The following is a 25,724-nucleotide window of genomic DNA, read 5'->3' on the forward strand; positions in this document are numbered from 1 at the left end:
TCATGTAACATTTTTTATATTCCCTAATTGGAAGTAAGAAGGCTTAATTAAGCCACAGGGCCTTTGAATCTCTGAAAGATAGGGTGAGAGCAATTTTGGAGTTAGGAGGAGCTAGGCTGGCAGGATTTGTGAAATTTTTAGGACATTTCAACCTTTCTCAAACTGTTTTCAGATACCACTGCTAGACTGGGATAGATTTAAAATGAATTTTCTCTGTTACAGCCATGCAAATTTCTTGTGACATGTATGCACAGTTCCAGAAATTTCACCCAGATCCTAGAATGGTTTATTTAATTGCTTCAGTACTGTTTTGCCAGGGAGATAGAGCCAGGTCTTCCTTGTGCTGAGTTCTTTTGCTCTGTTTCTGTCCTTCCCATGCTGCTCTTTGTGGGACAGGCTCCTTATTTCATCTTCTTGAAGAGGGTTAAACCATTCAGAAGTCAAACACAGGATAAAACTTCAGTAAGCTAAGAGAAAGGGGATGCTCAGAGAAGAGTGGACTCTTTGTTACTAATACCCATTTTAGTAGTAATTATTTTAAAATTTAATATTAAATATTGGTTAACAGCTGTTTTCTCTGTGGGAGGTTACCATTTTTTTAAGCTCCTTAGTTTTTTGTTGCTGTTTTGTGTCCATTCGTTTGTTGTTGTTTTTCCTTTCATACACTTCTACATAGTTTACTCCCCCTCAGCATGGCCAGACTGTAGCTACCCCACATGCCTTAGAAAAGCATTTTCTTGATAGACCATAAAATGAAATTTACTGCAGCTAGAGTGTAAAATGTTGAGACAACCAAAAGTAGCTTACAGGTGGCATAAAATCTGGTCCCCTGCAACCTGTTTGATGTGAACTCCGATTGATGGGGAGAGAATCTTCAATATCCTCTCCTCCCCCTGGTAACATGAAGGCCTGGTGGGTTGGGCCTTCTGGGGCCAAGTCTATAAAAGCTACTAAAACAACACTAGAACAAACTGGAAACTCAACAGAGACCCAGAAGCAGACCTTGATAACAGGGGCATTATTTCAGGAACATATGACAAGGAATGCAATTGTTCTTGTCCCTAGTACAGCATGGGGAGCATGTAATGGACAAGGCTCATGAGGGGAACAATAGCAGATGTGGGCCTCTACTCCTTGCTTAGGAAGGGTTTGTGCAACTGGATCAGTGGTATGCATGAATTCATTCACTAGCAGTCTTGTGAATTTTATGATATTATGGTGAGTCTTGCAGTATATGGTGTCTTTCTCAAAGCATCAGGCGGTAGCTGTATTAGTCTGTATCCACAAAAAGAAACAAGGAGTCCAGTGGCACCTTAAAGACTAACAGATTTATTTGGGCATAAGGTTTTGTTTTTTACTCATGAAAGCTTATGCCCAAATAAATCTGTTAGTCTTTAAAGTGCTACTGGTCTCCTTGTTGTTTCTTAAAGCATCAGCTGCTGGAGGCAACTGATTTACAAGAGAATTTCAGCTTTTATTTTTTTAAAAGAATGAAAAGGAGAGAAAATTCTGAAAATGTGACTTGAATGCATCCTAAAGGCTCAGAAACCTCATAGCAAATAAATAGAATCCAAAACATAATAATTTAAAAATCCTCATGATTTTTAAGCAACCTTGTGATTTTGTGGGGCCTGACTCATTATTTTTGAATACTTGGACTTGGCAATACTGCACTGGCTAATGCACTGTCTATACCTCTTGCCTGACCTTATCTTTCCTTTTAGTGAGTTTTGTACTGCATTAAACAGGTGGTTCAGCCTCTGAGATGCATCTTTACTATCTGAATACTTGCTCTAATCTATTCCATATTTAGTCCCTCATCACCATACCATCTGAGCACCTTACAGTAGTTTAGCTTTAAGCATCCTGGTTAATACGTCACATATGGTGCATTCTCACTGTCATCCTTTCCATAGGGGGGCATGTATTTGCACCTTATATGGTACAAATTCAAGATTCTTGCTATCTTATGGCTGCATGGTCAGGGAGGGAGACACTAACATAATTTGAGGTTCACCCAGTATAGTCATTAATAAAGTAGAAAGTAACTATCTTCCTTTATTTCATTTCAGTAGCAGGGCATTTGCTGACCAACTCATATTTTAGTACACAACATTTAATTAAATAGCAAAAATAACTAGAACTTGCTCACATTTATTGTACATGTGGATGCATTTGTAATTCCTTCAGCTACGTTTAGGGAAATAGAGAATATTTCTAAAGCACACATAGTATACTTAAGGGAAGAAACTATAGTGTATCTCAGTTTGGTAGTAAGTCCCTGTACTGTATTATAAGTGGCACTGGGAGCAATGCCTATGACTAAAATCGCACACTGGTTTCCGTTATAAGACTTCGTTTTCAGTTACACATAACTTTGCAAAACTTTACTCATTCAGGCTGAAATTTTCCAGTACAGGGGTATGATTTCTTTTTGAAAAGTTTTAGCAAAGTTTTAGTAAAACCAGCCATTTCCAAGAGGAAAATGAGGTAAAAAAACCTTTGTTGTGTAGTTTCAGGGATGTGCCTTTTCTATTCCCATGAAAATTCACCAAAATTTGGTCAAGTTATGAACCTTTGAAAAATCACACTTCACACATGCTCAGTAGACACTTAGTAGAGTTTGGCAGCTAAATTTTCTACAGATTCTCTCTCAGCTGTTTTTAATTATTGCTGACCAGATGTCTAAATATAAGAAAACTCAGGCATAAAAGAAAACAATGAACCAATGAAAGAAAAGAAAGAGAAGAGAGGAAAATAGATGAGAGAAAAAAGGCAGGTGGGATTTTGCATCTCCACTCTTTATCAATTAAAAGTAGAGATGGTGAAAATGTTTGGATCAAATGTTTTTTCCACTGTAAAATGCTGTTTTGTCAATATCGAAACTTTCTCTGGGAACTTCTTGATTGTTTGTTTGTTTTTATACAATTTTGAGTTGAACAAAAATTCAGAGTTTTGACTGGTCTAATTAAAATGTTAGTTAAAAACCACCAATCTTTTCTTGTGGGTATCAAGTACGCATATTGGCCCAAATATACTGAAGCCAGTGGTCTTACTCCAGGGAAGAATTTAGCCTTTTGTGTTGTTGTTGAAAGAGGTAGATGCCTCAATTTGAAATTCTGGAATCCAAATTTGATAGTAAAAATACCACATAAGCTCTTTGTTTTTGTTTGATTTGCATTTCTAATTTTTAGGTGTGATCTTTTTATGTATGAAAGAAGTATTTGGTTGTTTGTTTTCATCAGCTTACAAATTATAATTTGAATGAAATCAATTAAAGAAATTGAGAAGTTAAACCTTGTTAAAATATTCATTTTAAATGTAAATGTAAAGAAGTAGATTATTTTTCATTAAGAGGGATATTTTAAATATTATCATATGTATTTGAATCATAGTAATTTTTGGTTTTGTTACTGTAATTTGAAAATTGCAGCTGGCCACTGTGGTGTTCCAGATCTCATAGTCAATGGTCAAGTGATTGGAGAGAATTATGGGTACAGAGACACAGTTGTATACCAGTGCAACCCTGGTTTTCGCTTGATTGGTTCTTCTGTACGAATATGCCAACAAGATCACAATTGGTCTGGTCAGCTTCCATCCTGTGTGCGTAAGTAAGCATGGCAAAAGATATCTTATTTGTGCAATATGTTTACTGCTTACATTAGCTTATTGTACAAGTGCCCAAGTTCCATTTTGATTTCCAAAGGTAATTTAGGGCCGGATTTTTAAAAGATAAGACTCCTATAGAGCCTAGGCACCTAACTCCTATTTAAATCAATAGGAATTAAGCACCTAGCACCTTTTGAAAATTCCACTTGATGTTCATCTGCATCTTGAGGCCCCTAAATACCCTTGAAAATCTAGCCCCTCAGAGACTGGCTTACTGAATATCAGTGGGGGACTAAGGAGCATAAGTGCCTATGTCACTTTTGAAAATGCTTTTGAGGATCTTACCTGAAAGTTTATGTGTATTTACTATTGACCAGTAGAAAGAGTTGTTAGATCTCAAATTATACTATTAGCATTGAAGACAGAAATGTTCACATCAAGAAACTTGTTTCATTTTCACTGAGATTTTATTACTTATTTAATCAATAGTGTGTTATGAAAATGAGGATCTTCATGTATGTTAACTAGGTTAACATGTTACATAAGTTAACCTCACATGAGAAAAAAACAAGTTTCTTCTTTAAATAGATTCTTTTTATTAAATTTGGGTTATGGTGAAAAAGAGAGGGATGGAAAAAATAGGTATTATGCATATTTATTTATTTATGTATTAAAAATGATCCCTTCTGAGACTGCTTGTCCCTTTCATAAGTGTGTATATGAAAAGTAATTGTGGAAGTGCCAACTGTGGTTCATAATTAGTGTTAAATTGATATTATAGTCTTGAAATTATACTAATATTACTGACAATACCCTCTTTTTCATATAGCTAGAACTTTATAATAGAAAGCCCTGGCCATAAAAATCTCAACTAATCACAGTGGAACCAGTTTTGTTGTTATCCCATTACCTAAATTGTTCATTTGTCATTTGATTTACATATGATAGAGGTTTCTGAAAATAATACTTTATTACTGTAGTTAATAGTAATAAATTATAAATAAAGAACAGAAACACACACACACCTCATTGTTCTGTTTCTATTTGTAATCATTCAGCAATGGATTAATCACTACTCTTTTTGTTCAAGATAGAAATAAGTATTGGACATTAGGGAACAAGTTTATTTGTCAATAATCTTTAAAGCAAGAATGAAACATAGTTCAACAGGAATTTCCAAATCACTGGGTTAACATCAACAGCAGAACTGAAAAATAATTGCTCCTGGGTCATTGCTAACAATAAAGAAGGTGAACATAGTTTTGTTCTTCACAACCAATTATAGAAGCTGTTTTGTTGAACACAGTGGAATTGTGCAGTACAATACATCAGAAAAGGGCAAGGAGGTTGACTAAAAGATTGTAGCAATGAAAGACATACCATTAAACACTGCAATTGTCCATAACATTACAATAGATTTTTAGAAGTGTCAGTACTGTAAATTCATGGCTTAATAGAAGTAGACAAAAATATTGATTTCTCTTTTATTTGTCTATTGGTTATATTGTTAATGACATTCATAATTTTATTAATGTATTTCTATAGTACTGCATGTTTAGATTTAATGATCATGACCATTTGACATTGGAAATGCACTGTGCTAAATAAGTAGGCACCATGGACAGATATTTTATGATTAACCTTTTGTACCATACATTCCTAACCGATTAAATGCCATTCAGAAAAAAAAATAAGGGGAATTTTGAGATACAGTTTTAGTTTTAACCTCTTTGTCATGTTTAGAAAATAAGGGCCTGATCCCCACAAAGTGCTCTGCACCTCCTGAAAGATACTAAGCTCATTCAGTTCCCATTAAGATCAAATGACCTGACAGCTTTAAATACCTCTTGGGGGGCACTCAGTACCTCATAAGATCTGACCTTTAGAATTCTACTAAGTAATCATCACTATTACATGATACCATGAAAAGTGACAGCAGCATGCTCTTCACTCTTGTTTTTTCCTGATGTTAGCTGTTAGCTGTGGCCATCCTGGTAGTCCGATTTATGGAAGAACAAGTGGAAATGGTTTCAACTTCAATGATGTTGTGACTTTCTCTTGTAATACTGGATATGCCATGCAAGGGCCAACAAAAGCGCAGTGTCAGGCTAATAGGCAATGGAGCCATCCACCACCAATATGTAAAGGTATGATTCAAATGATTACAGATTTGGAGATTGCTCTGAATATGAAAAAAAATGAAAAAAGAAATAAAGGGACATTGTCAAAGTAAAGCATATATGTTTAAAAATCATCATGGGAATTACTAATAGATAATTTGAGTATTTAAACAGAACATTTTTTCTACATCTAATTTTATTTTTCACCACTTAACAATTAGTTTGCTGATGGCATTTCACTCAGATTGAACCATGAAATTAAACTGGGCAGTATCATTTTAGTTCCTATTGTTTTTATTTTCAGGTTCTCATAGCAAAATTCAGGGGATGGAATTTAAAAGGTCTTCACTGAAATTAAAATTAAAATAGAAACATGAAAACATTTCTATGAACATAGAAACCTTTTTAAAATAAAATCTATTATTGGAAGTCTTATACTCACTAATAATGTATTTTAAAAGCCTGTTTTTCACATTTTTCACTGTATTATTGATTTTATAGAAGTAACTTCTTTAACCCAGATTTCATTGTAGCAGATTTTAGAACTTTTCTTTGTACAAATGAAATGACACTTTGTACCAATATACCCAAACAAGACACCCAGGTTAGGCACCTAAATCCATATTTAGGCACCTAAATAAAACTAATCTGTTCATAAGATATACTTACATTGACTTAAATGGAGACATTGGGCATGCGGCATATCTGAAAAGCATGCCTCTTTTAAACAGGGGACAAATATAGATGTAAAAGCCCAACTTTGAATGTATAGTTTGGCCTGTATAGATAACTTCAGTTATCACCATGCCTAGTAAGATTCTTGGAAGCGCTAAAATGTTGCATTGACAGTAAATGATTCACACCTTCACTTTTGGATTTTATTATTGATAGAGAATAAATGAAGCAGTATCTTAAAACAAAATAATTCTGATGCTTCACTGTATGCATATGAATGAAATTGTCATTCTCCAAACCCAATATAAAGATATTATAAACCTTAACTTGGGGACTAGGAAATATCTCAGTGTGTTATTGTCAAGGTTCCTTCCCCACTCTGAACTCTAGATTACAGATGTGGGGACCTGCATGAAAAACCCCCTAAGCTTATTTTTGGCAACTTAGGTTAAATCTTCCCCAAGGTACAAACTATTTTACCTTTTGCCCTTGGACTTTATTGCTGCCACCACCAAGCGTCTAACAAATATATAACAGGGAAAGAGCTTGCTTGGAAACATCTTTCCCCCCAAAATCCTCCCCAACCCTACACCCCATTTCCTGGGGAAGGCTTGATAAAAATCCTCACCAATTTGCATAGGTGAACACAAACACAAACCCTTGGATCTTAAGAACAATGAAAAAGCAATCAGGTTATTAAAAGAAGAATTTCAATTGAAGAAAAAGTAAAAGAATCACCTCTGTAAAATCAGGATGGTAAATACCTTACAGGGTAATCAGATTCTAAACATAGAGAATCCCTCTAGGCAAAACCCTAAGTTACAAAAAGACACAAAAACAGAAATATCCATTCCATTCAACACAGCTTATTCTTTCAGCCATTTAAACAAAACAGAATCTAATGCATATCTAGCTAGATTACTTACTAAATTCTAAGACTCCATTCCTTTTCTGTTCCTGGCAAAAGCATTACACAGACAGAGAGAACCTTTGTTTCTCTCGCGCACTCCAGCTTTGAAAGTATCTTAGAATCATAGAATCATAGAATCATAGAATATCAGGGTTGGAAGGGACCCCAGAAGGTCATCTTGTCCAACCCCCTGCTCAAAGCAGGACCAAGTCCCAGTTAAATCATCCTAGCCAGGGCTTTGTCAAGCCTGACCTTAAAAACCTCTAAGGAAGGAGATTCTACCACCTCCCTAGGTAACGCATTCCAGTGTTTCACCACCCTCTTAGTGAAAAAGTTTTTCCTAATATCCAATCTAAACCTCCCCCATTGCAACTTGAGACCATTACTCCTCGTTCTGTCATCTGCTACCATTGAGAACAGTCTAGAGCCATCCTCTTTGAAACCCCCTTTCAGGTAGTTGAAAGCAGCTATCAAATCCCCCCTCATTCTTCTCTTCTGCAGACTAAACAATCCCAGCTCCCTCAGCCTCTCCTCATAAGTCATGTGCTCTAGACCCCTAATCATTTTTGTTGCCCTTCGTTGTACTCTTTCCAATTTATCCACATCCTTCCTGTAGTGTGGGGCCCAAAACTGGACACAGTACTCCAGATGAGGCCTCACCAGTGTCGAATAGAGGGGAACGATCACGTCCCTCGATCTGCTCGCTATGCCCCTACTTATACATCCCAAAATGCCATTGGCCTTCTTGGCAACAAGGGCACACTGCTGACTCATATCCAGCTTCTCGTCCACTGTCACCCCTAGGTCCTTTTCCGCAGAACTGCTGCCGAGCCATTCGGTCCCTAGTCTGTAGCGGTGCATTGGATTCTTCCATCCTAAGTGCAGGACCCTGCACTTATCCTTATTGAACCTCATTAGATTTCTTTTGGCCCAATCCTCCAATTTGTCTAGGTCCTTCTGTATCCTATCCCTCCCCTCCAGCGTATCTACCACTCCTCCCAGTTTAGTATCATCCGCAAATTTGCTGAGAGTGCAATCCACACCATCCTCCAGATCATTTATGAAGATATTGAACAAAACGGGCCCCAGGACCGACCCCTGGGGCACTCCACTTGACACCGGCCGCCAACTAGACATGGAGCCATTGATCACTACCCGTTGAGCCCGACAATCTAGCCAGCTTTCTACCCACCTTATAGTGCATTCATCCAGCCCATACTTCCTTAACTTGCTGACAAGAATGCTGTGGGAGACCGTGTCAAAAGCTTTGCTAAAGTCAAGAAACAATACATCCACTGCTTTCCCTTCATCCACAGAACCAGTAATCTCATCATAAAAGGCGATTAGATTAGTCAGGCATGACCTTCCCTTGGTGAATCCATGCTGACTGTTCCTGATCACTTTCCTCTCCTCTAAGTGCTTCAGGATTGATTCTTTGAGGACCTGCTCCATGATTTTTCCAGGGACTGAGGTGAGGCTGACCGGCCTGTAGTTCCCAGGATCCTCCTTCTTCCCTTTTTTAAAGATGGGCACTACATTAGCCTTTTTCCAGTCATCCGGGACTTCCCCCGTTCGCCACGAGTTTTCAAAGATAATGGCCAAGGGCTCTGCAATCACAGCCGCCAATTCCCTCAGCACTCTCGGATGCAATTCGTCCGGCCCCATGGACTTGTGCACGTCCAGCTTTTCTAAATAGTCCCTAACCACCTCTATCTCTACAGAGGGCTGGCCATCTCTTCCCCATTTTGTGATGCCCAGCACAGCAGTCTGGGAGCTGACCTTGTTAGTGAAAACAGAGGCAAAAAAAGCATTGAGTACATTAGCTTTTTCCACATCCTCTGTCACTAGCTTGCCTCCCTCATTCAGTAAGGGGCCCACACTTTCCTTGGCTTTCTTCTTGTTGCCAACATACCTGAAGAAACCCTTCTTGTTACTCTTGACATCTCTTGCTAGCTGCAGCTCCAGGTGCGATTTGGCCCTCCTGATAACTTTCCTACATGCCCGAGCAATATTTTTATACTCTTCCCTGGTCATATGTCCAACCTTCCACTTCTTGTAAGCTTCTTTTTTATGTTTAAGATCCGCTAAGATTTCACCATTAAGCCAAGCTGGTCGCCTGCCATATTTACTATTCTTTCGACTCATCGGGATGGTTTGTCCCTGTAACCTCAACAGGGATTCCTTGAAATACAGCCAGCTCTCCTGGACTCCCTTCCCTTTCATGTTAGTCCCCCAGGGGATCCTGGCCATCTGTTCCCTGAGGGAGTCAAAGTCTGCTTTCCTGAAGTCCAGGGTCCGTATCCTGCTGCTTACCTTTTTTCCCTGCGTCAGGATCCTGAACTCAACCAACTCATGGTCACTGCCTCCCAGATTCCCATCCACTTTTGCTTCCCCCACTAATTCTACCCGGTTTGTGAGCAGCAGGTCAAGAAAAGCGCTCCCCCTAGTTGGCTCCCCTAGCACTTGCACCAGGAAATTGTCCCCTACGCTTTCCAAAAACTTCCTGGATTGTCTATGCACCGCTGTATTGCTCTCCCAGCAGATATCAGGAAAATTAAAGTCACCCATGAGAATCAGGGCATGCGATCTAGTAGCTTCCGTGAGTTGCCGGAAGAAAGCCTCATCCACCTCATCCCCCTGGTCCGGTGGTCTATAGCAGACTCCCACCATGACATCACTCTTGTTGCACACACTTCTAAACTTAATCCAGAGACACTCAGGTTTTTCCACAGTTTCGTACCGGAGCTCTGAGCAGTCATACTGCTCCCTTACATACAGTGCTACTCCCCCACCTTTTCTGCCCTGCCTGTCCTTCCTGAACAGTTTATAACCATCCATGACTGTACTCCAGTCATGTGAGTTATCCCACCAAGTCTCTGTTATTCCAATCACGTCATAATTCCTTGACATCACCAGGACCTCCAGTTCTCCCTGCTTGTTTCCAAGGCTTTGTGCATTTGTATATAAGCACTTGAGATAACCTGTTGATCGCCCCTCATTCCCAGTATGAGGCAGGAGCCCTCCCCTCACAGACATTCCTGCCTGTGCTTCCTCCCGGTATCCCGCTTTCCCACTTACCTCAGGGCTTTGGTCTCCTTCCCCCGGTGAACCTAGTTTAAAGCCCTCCTCACTAGGTTAGCCAGCCTGCTGGCAAAGATGTTCTTCCCTCTCTTCGTAAGATGGAGCCCGTCTCTGCCCAGCACTCCTCCTTCATGGAACACCATCCCATGGTCAAAGAATCCAAAGCCTTCTCTCCGACACCACCTGCGTAGCCATTCGTTGACCTCCACGATTCGACGGTCCCTACCCAGGCCTTTTCCTTCCACGGGGAGGATGGACGAGAACACCACTTGCGCCTCCATCTCCTTTATCCTTCTTCCCAGAGCCACATAGTCCGCAGTGATCCGCTCAAGGTCATTCTTGGCAGTATCATTGGTGCCCACGTGGAGAAGCAGGAAGGGGTAGCGATCCGAGGGCTTGATGAGTCTCGGCAGTCTCTCCGTCACATCACGAATCTTAGCCCCTGGCAAGCAGCAGACTTCTCGGTTTTCCCGGTCAGGGCGGCAGATAGATGACTCAGTCCCCCGGAGGAGAGAGTCCCCGACCACCACCACCCGCCTTCTCCTCTTGGGAGTGGTGGTCGTGGAACCCCCAACCTCAGGACATCGCATCTCATGCCTCCCAACCAGCGGAGTCTCCTTCCGCTTTCTCCCCCCAGACATATCATCTGGTCCACTCTCCGCATTGGTACCTGTGGAGAGAACATGAAAGCGGTTAGTTACCTGTGTCTGTGTTACTGGAACCCGGACATTCCGCTTACCTCTTCTGGAGGTCACATGTTGCCAAGCTTCTTCACTGGCCTCTTGGCTCCTCTGTGCAACCTGCTCTATATCTTTAGAGCTTGTCTCCTCATTGGTCATTTTGGTCAGGTGCCAGCGAGGTTATCCTAGTTTCTTAACCCTTTACAGTTGCAAGGGTTTTTCCTCTGGCCAGGAGGAATTTAAAGGTGTTTATCCTTCCCTTTATATTTATAAAAAGAAAAGTAGTATTTGTGGCACCTTAGAGACGAACAAATTTATTAGAGCATAAGCTTTCGTGAGCTACAGCTCACTTCATCGGATGCATTTGGTGGAAAAAACAGAGGAGAGATTTATATACACACACAGAGAACATGAAACAATGGGTTTATCATACACACTGTAAGGAGAGAGATCACTTAAGATAAGCCATCACCAGCAGCGGGGGGGGGGAAGGAGGAAAATCTTTCATGATGACAAGCAAGGTAGGCTAATTCCAGCAGTTAACAAAAATATCAGAGGAACAGTGGGGGGTGGTTTGGGGGGGGGAGAAATACCATGGGGAAATAGTTTTACTTTGTGTAATGACTCATCCATTCCCAGTCTCTTTTCAAGCCTAAGTTAATTGTATCTAGTTTGCAAATTAATTCCAATTCACCAGTCTCTCGTTGGAGTCTGTTTTTGAATCTTTTTTATTGACGGATAGCCACTCTTAGGTCTGTAATCGAGTGACCAGAGAGATTGCAGTGTTCTCCAGCTGGTTTTTGAATGTTATAATTCTTGACGTCTGATTTGTGTCCATTCATTCTTTTACGTAGAGACTGTCCAGTTTGGCCAATGTACATGGCAGAGGGGCATTGCTGGCACATTATGGCATATATCACATTGGTAGATGCGCAGGTGAACGAGCCTCTGATAGTGTGGCTGATGTCATTAGGCCCTATGATGGTGTCCCCTGAATAGATATGTGGACAGAGTTGGCAACGGGCTTTGTTGCAAGGATAGGTTCCTGGGTTAGTGGTTCTGGTGTGTGGTGTGTGGTTGCTGGTGAGTATTTGCTTCAGATTGGGGGGCTGTCTGTAAGCAAGCACTGGCCTGTCTCCCAAGATCTGTGAGAGTGATGGGTCGTCCTTCAGGATAGGTTGTAGATCCTTGATGATGCGTTGGAGAGGTTTTAGTTGGGGGCTGAAGGTGATGGCTAGTGGCGTTCTGTTATTTTCTTTGTTGGGCCTGTCCTATAGTAAGTGACTTCTGGGTACTCTTCTGGCTCTGTCAATCTGTTTCTTCACTTCAGCAGGTGGGTATTGTAGTTGTAGGAATGCATGATAGAGATCTTGTACGTGTTTGTCTCTGTCTGAGGGGTTGGAGCAAATGCGGTTATATCGTAGAGCTTGGCCTTAGACAATGGATCGAGTGGTATGATCTGGATGAAAGCTAGAGGCATGTAGGTAGGAATAGCGGTCAGTAGGTTTCCGATATAGGGTGGTGTTTATGTGACCATCGCTTATTAGCACCGTAGTGTCCAGGAAGTGGATCTCTTGTGTGGACTGGTCGAGGCTGAGGTTGGTGGTGGGATGGAAATTGTTGAAATCATAGTGGAATTCCTCAAGAGCTTCTTTTCCATGGGTCCAGATGATGATGTCATCAATGTAGCGCAAGTAGAGTAGGGGTATTAGGGGACGAGAGCTGAGGAAGCGTTGTTCTAAGTCAGCCATAAAAATGCTGGCATACTGTGGGGCCATGCGGGTACCCATCGCAGTGCCGCTGATTTGAAGATATACATTGTCACCAAATGTGAAATAGTTATGGGTCAGGACAAAGTCACAAAGTTCTGCCACCAGGTTAGCCGTGACAGTATCGGGGATACTGTTCCTGACGGCTTGTAGTCCATCTTTGTGTGGAATGTTGGTGTAGAGGGCTTCTACATCCATAGTGGCTAGGATGGTGTTTTTAGGAAGATCACCAATGGACTGTAGTTTCCTCAGGAAGTCAGTGGTGTCTCGAAGATAGCTGGGAGTGCTGGTAACGAAGGGCCTGAGGAGGGAGTCTACATAGCCAGACAATCCTGCTGTCAGGGTGCCAATGCCTGAGATGATGGGGCATCCAGGATTTCCAGGTTTATGGATCTTGGGTAGCAGATAGAATACCCCAGGTCGGGGTTCCAGGGATGTGTCTGTGCGGATTTGTTCTTGTGCTTTTTCAGGGAGTTTCTTGAGCAAATGCTTTCTTTTGGTAACTCTCAGTGGGATCAGAGGGTAATGGCTTGTAGAAAGTGGTGTTGAGAGCTGCCTAGTAGCCTCTTGTTCATACTCCGACCTATTCATGATGACGACAGCACCTCCTTTGTCAGCCTTTTTGATTATGATGTCAGAGTTGTTTCTGAGGCTGTGGATGGCACTGTGTTCTGCATGGCTGAGGTTATGGGGTAAGCGATGCTGCTTTTCCACAATTTCAGCTCGTGCACGTCGGCGGAAGCACTCTATGTAGAAATCCAGGCTGCTGTTTCGACCTTCAGGAGGAGTCCACCCAGAATCCTTCTTTTTGTACTGTTGGCAGGAAGGTCTCTGTGGGTTAATATGTTGGTCAGAGGTGTGTTGGAAATATTCCTTGAGTCTGAGATGTCGAAAATAGGATTCTAGGTCACAACAGAACTGTATCATGTTTGTGGGGGTGGAGGGGAAAAAGGAGAGGCCCCGAGATAGGACAGATTCTTCTGCTGGGCTAAGAGTATAGTTGGATAGATTAACAATATTGCTGGGTGGGTTACGGGAACCATTGTTGTGGCCCCTTGTGGCATATAGTAGTTTAGATAGCTTAGTGTCCTTTTTCTTTTGTAGAGAAGCAAAGTGTGTGTTGTAAATGGCTTGTCTAGTTTTTGTGTTTTTAAAAACACCATCCTAGCCACTATGGATGTAGAAGCCCTCTACACCAACATTCCACACAAAGATGGACTACAAGCCGTCAGGAACAATATCCCCGATACTGTCACGGCTAACCTGGTGGCTGAACTTTGTGACTTTGTCCTCACCCATAACTATTTCACATTTGGTGACAATGTATATCTTCAAATCAGCGGCACTGCGATGGGTACCCGCATGGCCCCACAGTATGCCAACATTTTTATGGCTGACTTAGAACGCTTCCTCAGCTCTCGTCCCCTAATGCCCGTACTCTACTTGCGCTACGTTGATGACATCTTCATCTTCTGGACCCATGGAAAAGAAGCTCTTGAGGAATTCCACCATGATTTCAACAATTTCCATCCCACCATCAACCTCAGCCTGGACCAGTCCACACAAGAGATCCACTTCCTGGACACTACGGTGCTAATAAGCGATGATCACATAAACACCACCCTATATCGGAAACTTACTGACCGCTTTTTTCTACCTACATGCCTCTAGCTTTCATCCAGATCATACCACTCGATCCATTGTCTACGGCCAAGCTCTACGATATAACCGCATTTGCTCCAACCCCTCAGACAGAGACAAACACGTACAAGATCTCTATCATGCATTCCTACAACTACAATACCCACCTGCTGAAGTGAAGAAACAGATTGACAGAGCCAGAAGAGTACCCAGAAGTCACTTACTATAGGACAGGCCCAACAAAGAAAATAACAGAACGCCACTAGCCATCACCTTCAGCCCCCAACTAAAACCTCTCCAACGCATCATCAAGGATCTACAACCTATCCTGAAGGACGACCCATCACTCTCACAGATCTTGGGAGACAGGCTAGTGCTTGCTTAGAGACAGCCCCCCAATCTGAAGCAAATACTCACCAGCAACCACACACCACACAACAGAACCACTAACCCAGGAACCTATCCTTGCAACAAAGCCCGTTGCCAACTCTGTCCACATATCTTATTCAGGGGATACCATGATAGGGCCTAATCACATCAGCCACACTATCAGAGGCTCGTTCACCTGAGCATCTACCAATGTGATATATGCCATCATGTGCCAGCAATGCCCCTCTGCCATGTACATTGGCCAAACTGGACAGTCTCTACATAAAAGAATGAATGGACACAAATCTGACGTCAAGAATTATAACATTCAAAAACCAGTTGGAGAACACTTCAATCTCTCTGGTCACTCGATTACAGACCTAAGAGTGGCTATCCTTCAACAAAAAAGCTTCAAAAACAGACTCCAACGAGAGACTGCTGAATTGGAATTAATTTGCAGACTGGATACAATCAACTTAGGCTTGAATAGAGACTGGGAATGGATGAGTCATTACACAAAGTAAAACTATTTCCCCATGGTATTTCTCCCCCCCCACCCCACCCCCCACTGTTCCTCTGATATTCTTGTTAACTGCTGGAATTAGCCTACCTTGCTTGTCACCATGAAAGGTTTTCCTCCTCCCCCCCCCCCCGCTGCTGGTGATGGCTTATTTTAAGTGATCACTCTCCTTACAGTGTGTATGATAAAACCCATTGTTTCATGTTCTCTGTGTGTGTATATAAATCTCTCCTCTGTTTTTTCCACCAAATGCATCCGATGAAGTGAGCTGTAGCTCATGAAAGCTTATGTTCTAATAAATTTGTTAGTCTCTAAGGTGCCACAAGTACTCCTTTTCTTTTTGCGAATACAGACTGACACGGCTGCTACTCTGAAACCTGTCATTATGCAAGGCACTTTATATTAATGACGGTTATATACAATTGAATAGCAATTGTTTTTATCAGACCATAAAAGCAAAGCCACATCACTTTCCGTCATTTCAATATACCCTTGAAATTTTGAAATTTGTTTTTGGTTTTACTTTTTCATTTTCAATTAATATAAATATACTACTGTTCCCAATAAAACACAGAAGATTATAGCCTAGTTTCCTTGAATCAGTCCTTTTGCTACTGATCAAAGCCTTTACAGCAGTGTCTTATGAAATAAATATATTGATACACAAGGAGGGGTACAGAAATATGTTTTGAAGATTTAAAAAATTGTCTCCCCTTAGAAAATATGTAGTTGACCAGAAATCCTGATTGCATCCAAGTAGAAATAGCATCAAAGAGCTATCCTGCCGCTGAGTCAGCATCATGTGGGCTTCCTGAAATTTCCTATGAGCTTGGGTTCTAGGATGATACACAATGTTTAATCATATAGTGTGTTTATATTCATCTTACTTAATACATTTTCCTTCCAATTAGATTCATCACTCTTCCTTGAGCCCTAGTGAAAAACCATTTACAGAACTTTATTTTTAAATGTTTAATTTAAATTATTTATTTTTATTATTCTTTTTTAATTCACAATAGAAAACTCCCACTATGTACTAAGAGCAGAAGGTATATTTGGTCTTCAGCCCAATAGCAATAAATTATCTTGGTGTACTGGTATTTCCACAATAATGTACCATACTCCCTATTATATGTTATTGCCTATAGGGATCAGAGGCTCAATAAATGTATTGATCACATTGATTTATGAAAACTTTACACACATCCATGAAATCCTAAATTGTTCATAGGGTACAACAGAGTACAAGAGAGCTAAGTGTTTGCATCAGATCATTGATACTGGTCTTTTTAAGGTGCAGCAACTCTAGTTATGACTTCGATGATATTGAGATTTGCACAGATTAAAAAAATATTAATCTACATACCTATTTAAAATGGGTACTCTCTCAAATACCTGCAAACTTGCATATTGTCTGTTTGTCCAATGTACACTATAACATTCTTAAAGGTGATGTGCCCCTTCTAAAAGGTCCCTATTTCAATTATAAGAAAACCACAGCCGTGCTCATACTGATTATTATAATGACCATTGTTTTTTGCAGTTTGCGCTAAATGATCAGTATTTAAGAGTGATGTAGAACGAATACATTTTTTCATTTTATTGAAAGTGAATACATCATAGTATCTATGTTCATGTACAATTACTATAAAACACTTGATCTTAAAAGAGAAAATAGAAATCGAGTCCAGAAACTCCCTATAAGCCACAATTAACACTCTGTCCACTCAACCTACCTACTGAAATAAAAAGCCTGGGTGAATAGATAAGTCTTGACTTGAAAGTTAATAAAGTCAGACCAGAAGAAGAATAGCTTCCAGATGTCTTATTCCCTCCAATGAAAATGCTTGATGTACAGTCATCACATGTCATTACTGGAAGGCTGTTAGCAAGAGCATCCCAGCAAATTCCATGGTTTGTGATGGTATGTAAAATAGCTTTAAAACAGCCAGGATGAAAAATACATAAGGTTGTGTAAGTAAAAATCAGTTCCCTATGTTGTACCTAGAAATAGATTACTAGGATTTCCAATCTACAGAGTATTCTGGGGCCACAGGTATGATACGATGATATACACAAGGTGAGCAGTACCATTCTGCATGTAGTATACAGATTACCTTCAATGGTAACTTTATGTAGTCTGCATTGTAATGATCTGTCCTGGAGATGAGGATGGAGAACCATGATGAGTTCTGCATCCAAAAAGAAAGGTCACAACCCCTAACCAGATGCAGATGAAGAAAATTACTCTTAGCTACTTCTTCAAAGTAGGAATCTAGGAGAAGCTGAGGACCCCAAAGAACCAACCAGGTTGTTCACATCATTAACAAAAGCTCCCTTCAGTGAAAGGTGGAGAGAGAGATAGATAGACAGGCTAACTTCTCCCCTAAGCTAGTCAATGGAAGATGCCAACCAGAGGGGTGTATGCTAAGCCCTGCCCCTTTCGTAGAGATAGGCACCTAAATCCAGGAGGCAAGGAGACACCTAGCTCTGCTAATGAGTCTCTGCTGTGAACCCTCTCCTGGTGCTGTTTTAGCAAGAAGCTGAGGAGGAGGAGGAGGAAGTGGTGCTCTCCTTATCATGTTTATCCTGGTGATTAGAGTGCTTAATGGGATGTGAAAGACTGAGGTTCAATCGAAGAGGGGTCTGCAACCTTTCAGGAGAGTGCTCTAACCACCTGAATCTCTCCTGTTGAAGCTGTTCCACTGTAGATAAATAATGAAAGAGTGATTGTGGCAAAAGGACTGTGCTTTTCACTTCCCAAGTGGATGTCCTATCCACTGGACTACATGGTCACGCTCACATTTTCTGCCCCCTGTGGTCCATTGACTATTTAAATATTTATCCATAGTGGAACAGTCATTGGATGAGAGAGGGAAAATGGTTCTGCTTTAATCACTGCGTTACAGGAACAACAAGGAGTCCGATGGCACCTTAAAGACTAACAGATTTATTTGGGCGTAAGCTTTTGTGGGTAAAAAACCACTTCTTGCATCTGAAGAAGTGTTTTTTTACCCACAAATGCTTATGCCCAAATAAATCTGTTAGTCTTTAAAGTGCCACAGGACTCCTTGTTGTTTTTGTGGATACAGACTAACACAGCTACCCCCTGATACTGGGTTACAGGATGGGCACCACCTCCTTCTCCTCCTCCTCCTCTGTCTGGATTTTGAATGGGACCCAATCTGTTAAGCAGTTTCTGAGCATGCCTACTGGATTACACTCTGCACATGACTTATTAGGCCAAATGCCTGTCTTCTCCTGGTTTGTGAATCACTCTGGGGGTTTAAATGGGAGCATCTAAGCATCCTAATGCCCGGAGGGAGGAAGCATTGTACATGGCCAGAGACGGATGTGTAGGTGCCAAAGGAACTTTTACTCTGGAAACTTAGGCACCAAGTGAATTTAGGTGCCTTGCATGGTTCGATGGGATACTTGCACATCATAATGGTCCCAAAACTGGGAGTTAGGTGCTTAATGGACTTAGGTGCCTAAATCCTTTTGCGCATCCAGACCTCAGTAATAAAGCTATTACAGATTTATTTATAAAACAATATATAATACATGTATAATCTAAAAATGAGTTTCAAATGTATCACTTTTTTTAGTGGTCAACTGTTCTGATCCTGGAATCCCTGCAAATTCCATACGAGAAAGTAAAATAGAACATGGAAATTTCACCTACGGAACAGTGGTGTTTTATGACTGCAATCCTGGACATTTTTTATTTGGCTCTTCAGTTTTAGTCTGTCAACCAAATGGTCACTGGGATAAGCCACTACCTGAATGTATTAGTAAGTAGATAATGTGTATTTTTCTGTAAGATAAAAAAAATGGGTCATATATTCTATTATGTTTTACACTGATTTTGCTGTTTACAGTAGATTTGTTTCTTCTCTCTCTACATGTAGGCACTCAGTTAGATGGTGATGGTAGAAGTTAGACAAACAGATCCTATATACATAAGTTTTTAAAATGTGTGATAACCATATAAGGCCTCAAAGGCAGCAGAGGTATCCCATGTCTGTTATAGATGGTGTATGAAAGTGTTATCTGTGGAGAGGCCACTCAAAAAGACTCTACTTCTTTGGCATATCACAGAAGAATGATCCTTGGGAGTACTGTCTATCAGTAGAAGAGGTGTTTGGGAGCAGGGGTATATCCAGTAGGTGTGCAGCTACATGGATGCACTGACCAAATGGAACTTTCATTGCAGTAAATAATGACACTGGACTTCTACAGCTGTAGTAGAAGCTGCATAGGAGCTGCAAGGTTTTCAACAGCAAGCCTTTGAGTTGTACAGGGAGATTCTTTTCCTCAATTCTTTTCGTAGGTCCCTTTACAAACACTTGTTCTGGGACTAGGTTTTCTCTCTTGTATGAGAGATCAGGTTGAGAGAGAAAACAAGATTAAAAGTTCTTAATCCAGTTATTTTGGCAACATTTCTGGAAGAGTGCGGACAAATTCTGCAGGTATTATTTATCCTTTAGCCATGATTTTTCTCTTCCCATTTTCTCACAGTAGTTCTTAGTTTTCAATTCTTCCAGTTTTTTTAAAATGATCTTCATTCCAGGAGTCTTCCTTATCTTTGATATAATTTGTAGTTATTTACAACTCTCATGTGTTAAACTGGCATTAAAGTTTGGGGTCCCTATGAAGTAGAAAAAACATTACTGGAATGGTGTAGTTGTCAAAAACATCCATTAGAAATCCAAAAATTTCAGAAACTAACAAATTTATTTGGGCATAAGCTTTCATGGGCTAGAACCCACTTCATCAAATGCATAGATTAGAAAATACAGGAGTAGGTATAAATACATGAAATACACTTGGTAAGGCAAATCACATCTTTTCATGTATTTATACCTGCTCCTGTATTTTCCACTCCATGCATCTGATGCAGTTGGTTTTAGCCCACAAAAGCTTATGCCCAAATAAATTTGTTATCCTCTAAGGTGCCACAAGGACTTCTCATTGTTTTTGTTGATACAGACTAACAAGGCTACCACTCTGAAAAAATTCAGAGTTAAGGTTAAATGGAAAGGAAAGCCAAACATGTGAAAGCATGAAAATACACAGGTAATGCACTGTCATAACCTTAGCTCTGTCTCAATAGTGAGGCCCTGAGGGAAAAGGAAACCCAGGGACTCTAAAAGAACCTTATCCATTCATAATCAGCAGTTTCATCTCATCAGTAACTACATCATTAAAATGCCTTACTATTAATCATCTTCTGATTTGGCCTCCTTTAAAGCCATGCACAATCCACAGACAGAATTCATGTTATAGTTGTTTGATTAAAAATAGCATACTAATGGCAGTCTTCCCCCCCTTTTCATTAGGAACTCGAACTTGCAGAGTGCTGAGCATTCTTATTCAGAAAGCATATAAGCACATGTTTAATTTTCACATAGCAGTCAAGGGACAAAAGTTAAGCACACACTTAAATGATTTGCTGAATTGAGGCAAGAATGCTCATCACTTTTCAGAAAATACATGCCAACTATTATACAAATGTGATACAGACTGAGTGAATAAATGCAAAACTCCAAGCCTGAGATCATTAAATTATAATGCTATAATAACAAGAGCTAAAGTTAGTGAATGATGATCTTCACACAGCATTAATCATGTACCGTATGTAGTCAACCAGTGGTCTGTTTTGCACAATTTCAATGCTAAGAACCTTGCAGTTTTCTTCAAATCTAATATGTCCACAACCATAGACTGAATACCTCTCTTCAAGCCCTAATGGAAGAAGATGATGAAGGGAGGATGGGAGGGTGGAAGTGGCAGTTCACTAAATAAGTACAGTGACTATTCTATTATCAAGATATTTGCTGCTCTAAGCCATAGTCTTCATGAAGCGCTTAGAAAAAAATGTCTTTGATCCGACATTAACACGTCCCACAAAGTAGGCGTAAAGGAACAAAAAGGGGGAGATGCAAGACTAGAATTATTATGGGGACTGAAATAAGGTGATTTGGATGCCTTAACACTGTGCATTTTCATAAGTGCAATGTTTGGTCTCCTTCAAAGTCCAACCTTCGCTCTGAATTCTCTGGGTTTTTAATGGTTGTTTTTAAATAAGTACATGCTCTTGTAAGGATTTTTACTTTCAAGTCACTGATATGTACCCTGAAACTTAACAACATTTTTTCTCTGATAGATAAATATAAGAGCAATTAAACCTTACTTGAAAATGTGCCGCATTTCAAATTCCAACAGACTTTTTATTTCTTTTCAGCACTGCAGGGCAAACCGTTGTTTCCTTGACATACATAATCCATGTGTCTGCTTTTCTACATAGTAGTGCATAAGGCCTTTTTTCCTTTATTTTATTCTTATAAAATAGATGCCTTTTAGGCAAAACATGATAACTTTCCCATGACTTTTTTATAAAACTTTCTAATAGATATTAGAATGCTGAAACAATTTCAATGGCTTTACCAGGATTTAAAATGTGGAACTTTGTAAAATACTATTTTTGACCAATTTCTACAAATGCTTCTCACAAGATTTTGTTATAGGTGTGTTTAAGAGACAAATAAAAGAAAAAAGCAATCAGCATCACTTATTATGGAATTCTCTCTTTGCTGTCTTCATTGTAATTACATAATATCAGCTTACATCTCCTTTTCTGCACTGTTGCAGTTAGAGTTTGCTACCAGTGTTGTATATGAAGTTGAACATTGGTGAGGTACCACTGTCTGCAGTCCATGCAGCACACACCCTAAAGGTTTGAGGGTAAAAGTTTCTGAGTCAATCTTAATAAAAAGCTAATTCAGCCTGAAAGTAACACGGCTTATGTGTAAATTGGCTTTTCTAAGGCCCTGATCCCCAGCTCCCAGGGAGACACATTACTCCCTGGGAAAGTAGGGTGGGGAAAGGAGGTGGAAAAGGTGGAGCTGTCAAAGGATGGTCTAGTGTTTTCAATTCTCAGGTGCACTGAGAGCTTACAGAGGAATTGTACCTAGCTCAGGCATAATTGCTTCACAAGCTACCCTTGGGACTCTGCATTGCCCCTAAAACAGGCCATAGCCTTAAAGGCAAAATATGGTCTTTATATTTCAAAATATTGGGACCCAATTCCTGGTCCCCATAAACACATCAGGAAATCAAGCAAAAGGTTTTGCCCATAATTCTAGCCCCTAGAAAGAGCTGCATGGGAGTATCATGAGCAATGATTTAAGATCAGTGGATGTGAGCCACATGTATATTCATTTATAATCTGGGAGCTAGCAGTGACCCCTACATATAGCCACCCTATGCACCCAAAGTAGAATAGTTCTACTCTGAATGGCTATATAGATATAGTTATGCGGAGACCAGCCCTAAGGTACAGGCATCTTGTGTAATTTTTATATATATACATCTAATGCCTGTACCTTAGGGCTCATCTCGGCAGAAATGTTAGAAGCATATTATCATTATTTTTGGATAATGTACACATGACCCTTCAAGAGACATCCATTTCACAGCATCTGTCAGGATTTGGTTCTTGATATATTATTCATATTTAATAAATTGGCATTAAAGAATCCAGCTTCTTCACAAGATGTATGTATAAAATATGGGAATCTAAAGGTAAAAGTAAGGCGTTTGATCGGTGATTATAATATTTTTTTATCTTCAATAATTATGTATTGTAGTGATTGACTGTGGCCATCCTGGCATTCCTCCTAATGCGATCCTGTCTGGAGAGAAGTATACATTTGGGTCTACTGTTCATTATACTTGCATAGGAAGGCGATCACTATTAGGCCAATCATCTCGCACATGTCAATTAAATGGACATTGGAGTGGATCTCTGCCTCATTGCTCAGGTACCGCTTTTGAAGTATGTGAATGCGCTCTTGAAAACATTTTAAACTTCCATAGGTTTTGGTGGAAGTCTATTTGCTTGTTTTTATTATTTGAAAAACAAATAAAATATTTAAAATATCCATCAAAAATATGCAGTTGGTAGAAGTGCCATAAAATAAGTAAAATTATTTTTACAAGCCATTCCAGTGGGAAAACTGAACTTTGTTAATAATATTTAATATGAAGGGAAATGACATGCTCGATGGGATGGGATAAGTGACCATTTGGCTTTGAACATGTATATTTTTATTATATGTACATTGCTGATAAGAATACTGGTTTCCAGAGCGAGACCTCCTGCACCGTTATTTCCTCAAGATAATGATTTCAATTTTATATAACTTGAAAAGTGACTCATGATTTGATCTCACAGCCCTCAAGTTAAGTCTAAAATATGTATTGCATCTGCCCTATCTGTAAAGCCCCAAGTGCTCTAACTCATTTCAAGCATGGGATATTGTTGTTTTGGTTTTGTGTGGTAACTAGTGAATCATATTGAATGGAAATGGGCCCAAATCACAAAAAATGAGATCCTCATTTTGAACATACCAAAGCTGAGGAGTGCTCCAATCCATGCTTTTGGTTTGGTCCAGTACACCTGTAGAGGCCAACTGAGAAGTACATATCTGAGACATACACAGAGTTATGGGCCTTTTAGATCTGGGGTTGTACTTCAAGCCCATTTCTCATCTTCGGTAAGTTTTACTTCTCAATAAATACACGAGTTTATTTTTTCTCTTGGCAACATCATACATCCATCACATAAGTTTCTCTGGTTATTTAGACTGTAAATTCTTAATTTTAGGCACTCTGTTAATTTGTACATTTTTACAGCACCTAGCACAATGGGGCCCTAATTTCAGCTGGGATCTCTAGTATTACAAAAATAGAAATGATAAATAATTATAATGAAAATAATAATTTTAGATGAAGATCTTGCTATTAAGATCCAAAAGGGGGCCTGACCACAAAGAAAATGGGCATGTCATGCCTGAAGTCAGATTGCTTGCTTGCTCACTTTGCCTGAACCAGCATAGTAGTGATGTGATAAGTCAAATAACTATTATTTGCAGAGTCAGGGTTTACTCAGGGGCTAAGCCTGTTCTTAAGACATCCAGCAGGTAGATGTGGTTAAGAACACCTGCTGATGTTATTATCCTGCTCCATCAATTCCTCTTCTTCCATAAATCTTCATTTACCAACATAAAATGTGATTGTTCATTTTTTATAGTTTTTCACCTAATTTCACCCAGGATATACTCTCATAGAAATCAGTTAGAGTATTGCCACTGACTTCAATGGAAGCAGGATCAGGTTCCTATTGCATCTGATGATTAGAACTGCTCATCCTGTGAAAAACAGCATGGAATTTGAATCTATTTATAAATTTGAAATGCAGACTGGATCCCAAACCTAGTTTTTTTAAAAACCAATGGAGAGTGTGTGTGTGTGTGTGTGTGTATATATATAATATATATATATATATATATATAAAATCAAAAGAAATAGTCTTTGCGTTTCTGGATTTAAACAAAACTCCAAACTTAAAAATATCCAAAGAGTAGGGTGCAGACACACACAGAATTAAACTGTAAAAAATATTCACATACATTTTAGTGAACATAAAACAATATTTTTCACAACTCTGCTGATATTACATTTGATAATTGAGATAAGTACTTCAAAATAGTGTAAATGAATAAATATATACAATTTAAAAAAATAATTAAGATGTTCTCTCACTCTCACACATACTGTGAGGAAGCTCAAAGGTCAAATCAGTGTCTAGGAAAAAATGAAGCCAACTTTTATAAGAGAAACCTTTATATACTTCTGCATTTGCAGAGATTCAAATGTGGGTCACATTGAGCAAAACTCAGATTTGGTATAAAGTGGGTAGAACCTTAATGATGTCACCCACTTATATTAGACCTGAAAACAAAACACCACTAGCTCTGGCAACCTGAAATTATGTGAAGTCATTATTTTTCACTAATGTTTTCTTTAACTTTAATTCCATGTTTCATAAATAAATAAATAAAAGACTTGGACCTGGTGCCTAGGTTGTTTCATGGAGCATATTAGAAATCCATACAAAAAGAGACAAAAAGTGAGAGGATTCACAGCCCTTTTTAGTATAGGCAGGAATTCTCATAGGTTTGTCATGAGTTTCTTGAAGCAGTCTGCTGCTTGGCGATCTGCATTTTAAATTATGCTTCTGATCCAGAGTTAGTAGGAGTTGAGTTGTCCCACTGACATCAGCTGATGTTTTTTGACAAATACCTTTCAGGAATCACACATGTGTCATCTGGAGACAGCAAAGTTATTATGGAACTCACAGAAACTCAAAATTACTGTTACATTCAGCATAGTCACTGCCATGCATTTAAGTAAGCTGTCTGGCCATGGATACCTTCAATAAAAATGGAAAGCCAAATTCTCTGCTGGTGTAACTCTAGTGACATCAGTGGAGTTATGCCAGCA

The 25,724-nt window shown here is 39.7% G+C and overlaps 1 protein-coding gene across 3 annotated transcripts in view; it reads left to right on the plus strand.

Annotated features, from left to right (window-relative positions):
* Window positions 1-25,724, plus strand: part of CSMD3 (CUB and Sushi multiple domains 3) — a 1,226,382-nt gene that overhangs the window by 1,121,742 nt on the left and 78,916 nt on the right. For all 3 annotated transcript variants that reach the window (XM_038390468.2, XM_038390469.2, XM_038390471.2), the window contains 4 exons: window positions 3,434-3,607; window positions 5,583-5,756; window positions 18,983-19,168; window positions 23,027-23,200. In XM_038390468.2, coding sequence (XP_038246396.1) covers window positions 3,434-3,607; window positions 5,583-5,756; window positions 18,983-19,168; window positions 23,027-23,200 — 708 coding nt within the window. The remainder of the gene's footprint in view (window positions 1-3,433; window positions 3,608-5,582; window positions 5,757-18,982; window positions 19,169-23,026; window positions 23,201-25,724) is intronic.

The sequence above is a fragment of the Dermochelys coriacea genome, chromosome 2, assembly GCF_009764565.3.
Source record: "Dermochelys coriacea isolate rDerCor1 chromosome 2, rDerCor1.pri.v4, whole genome shotgun sequence".
Taxonomy (NCBI): Eukaryota; Metazoa; Chordata; order Testudines; family Dermochelyidae; genus Dermochelys; species Dermochelys coriacea.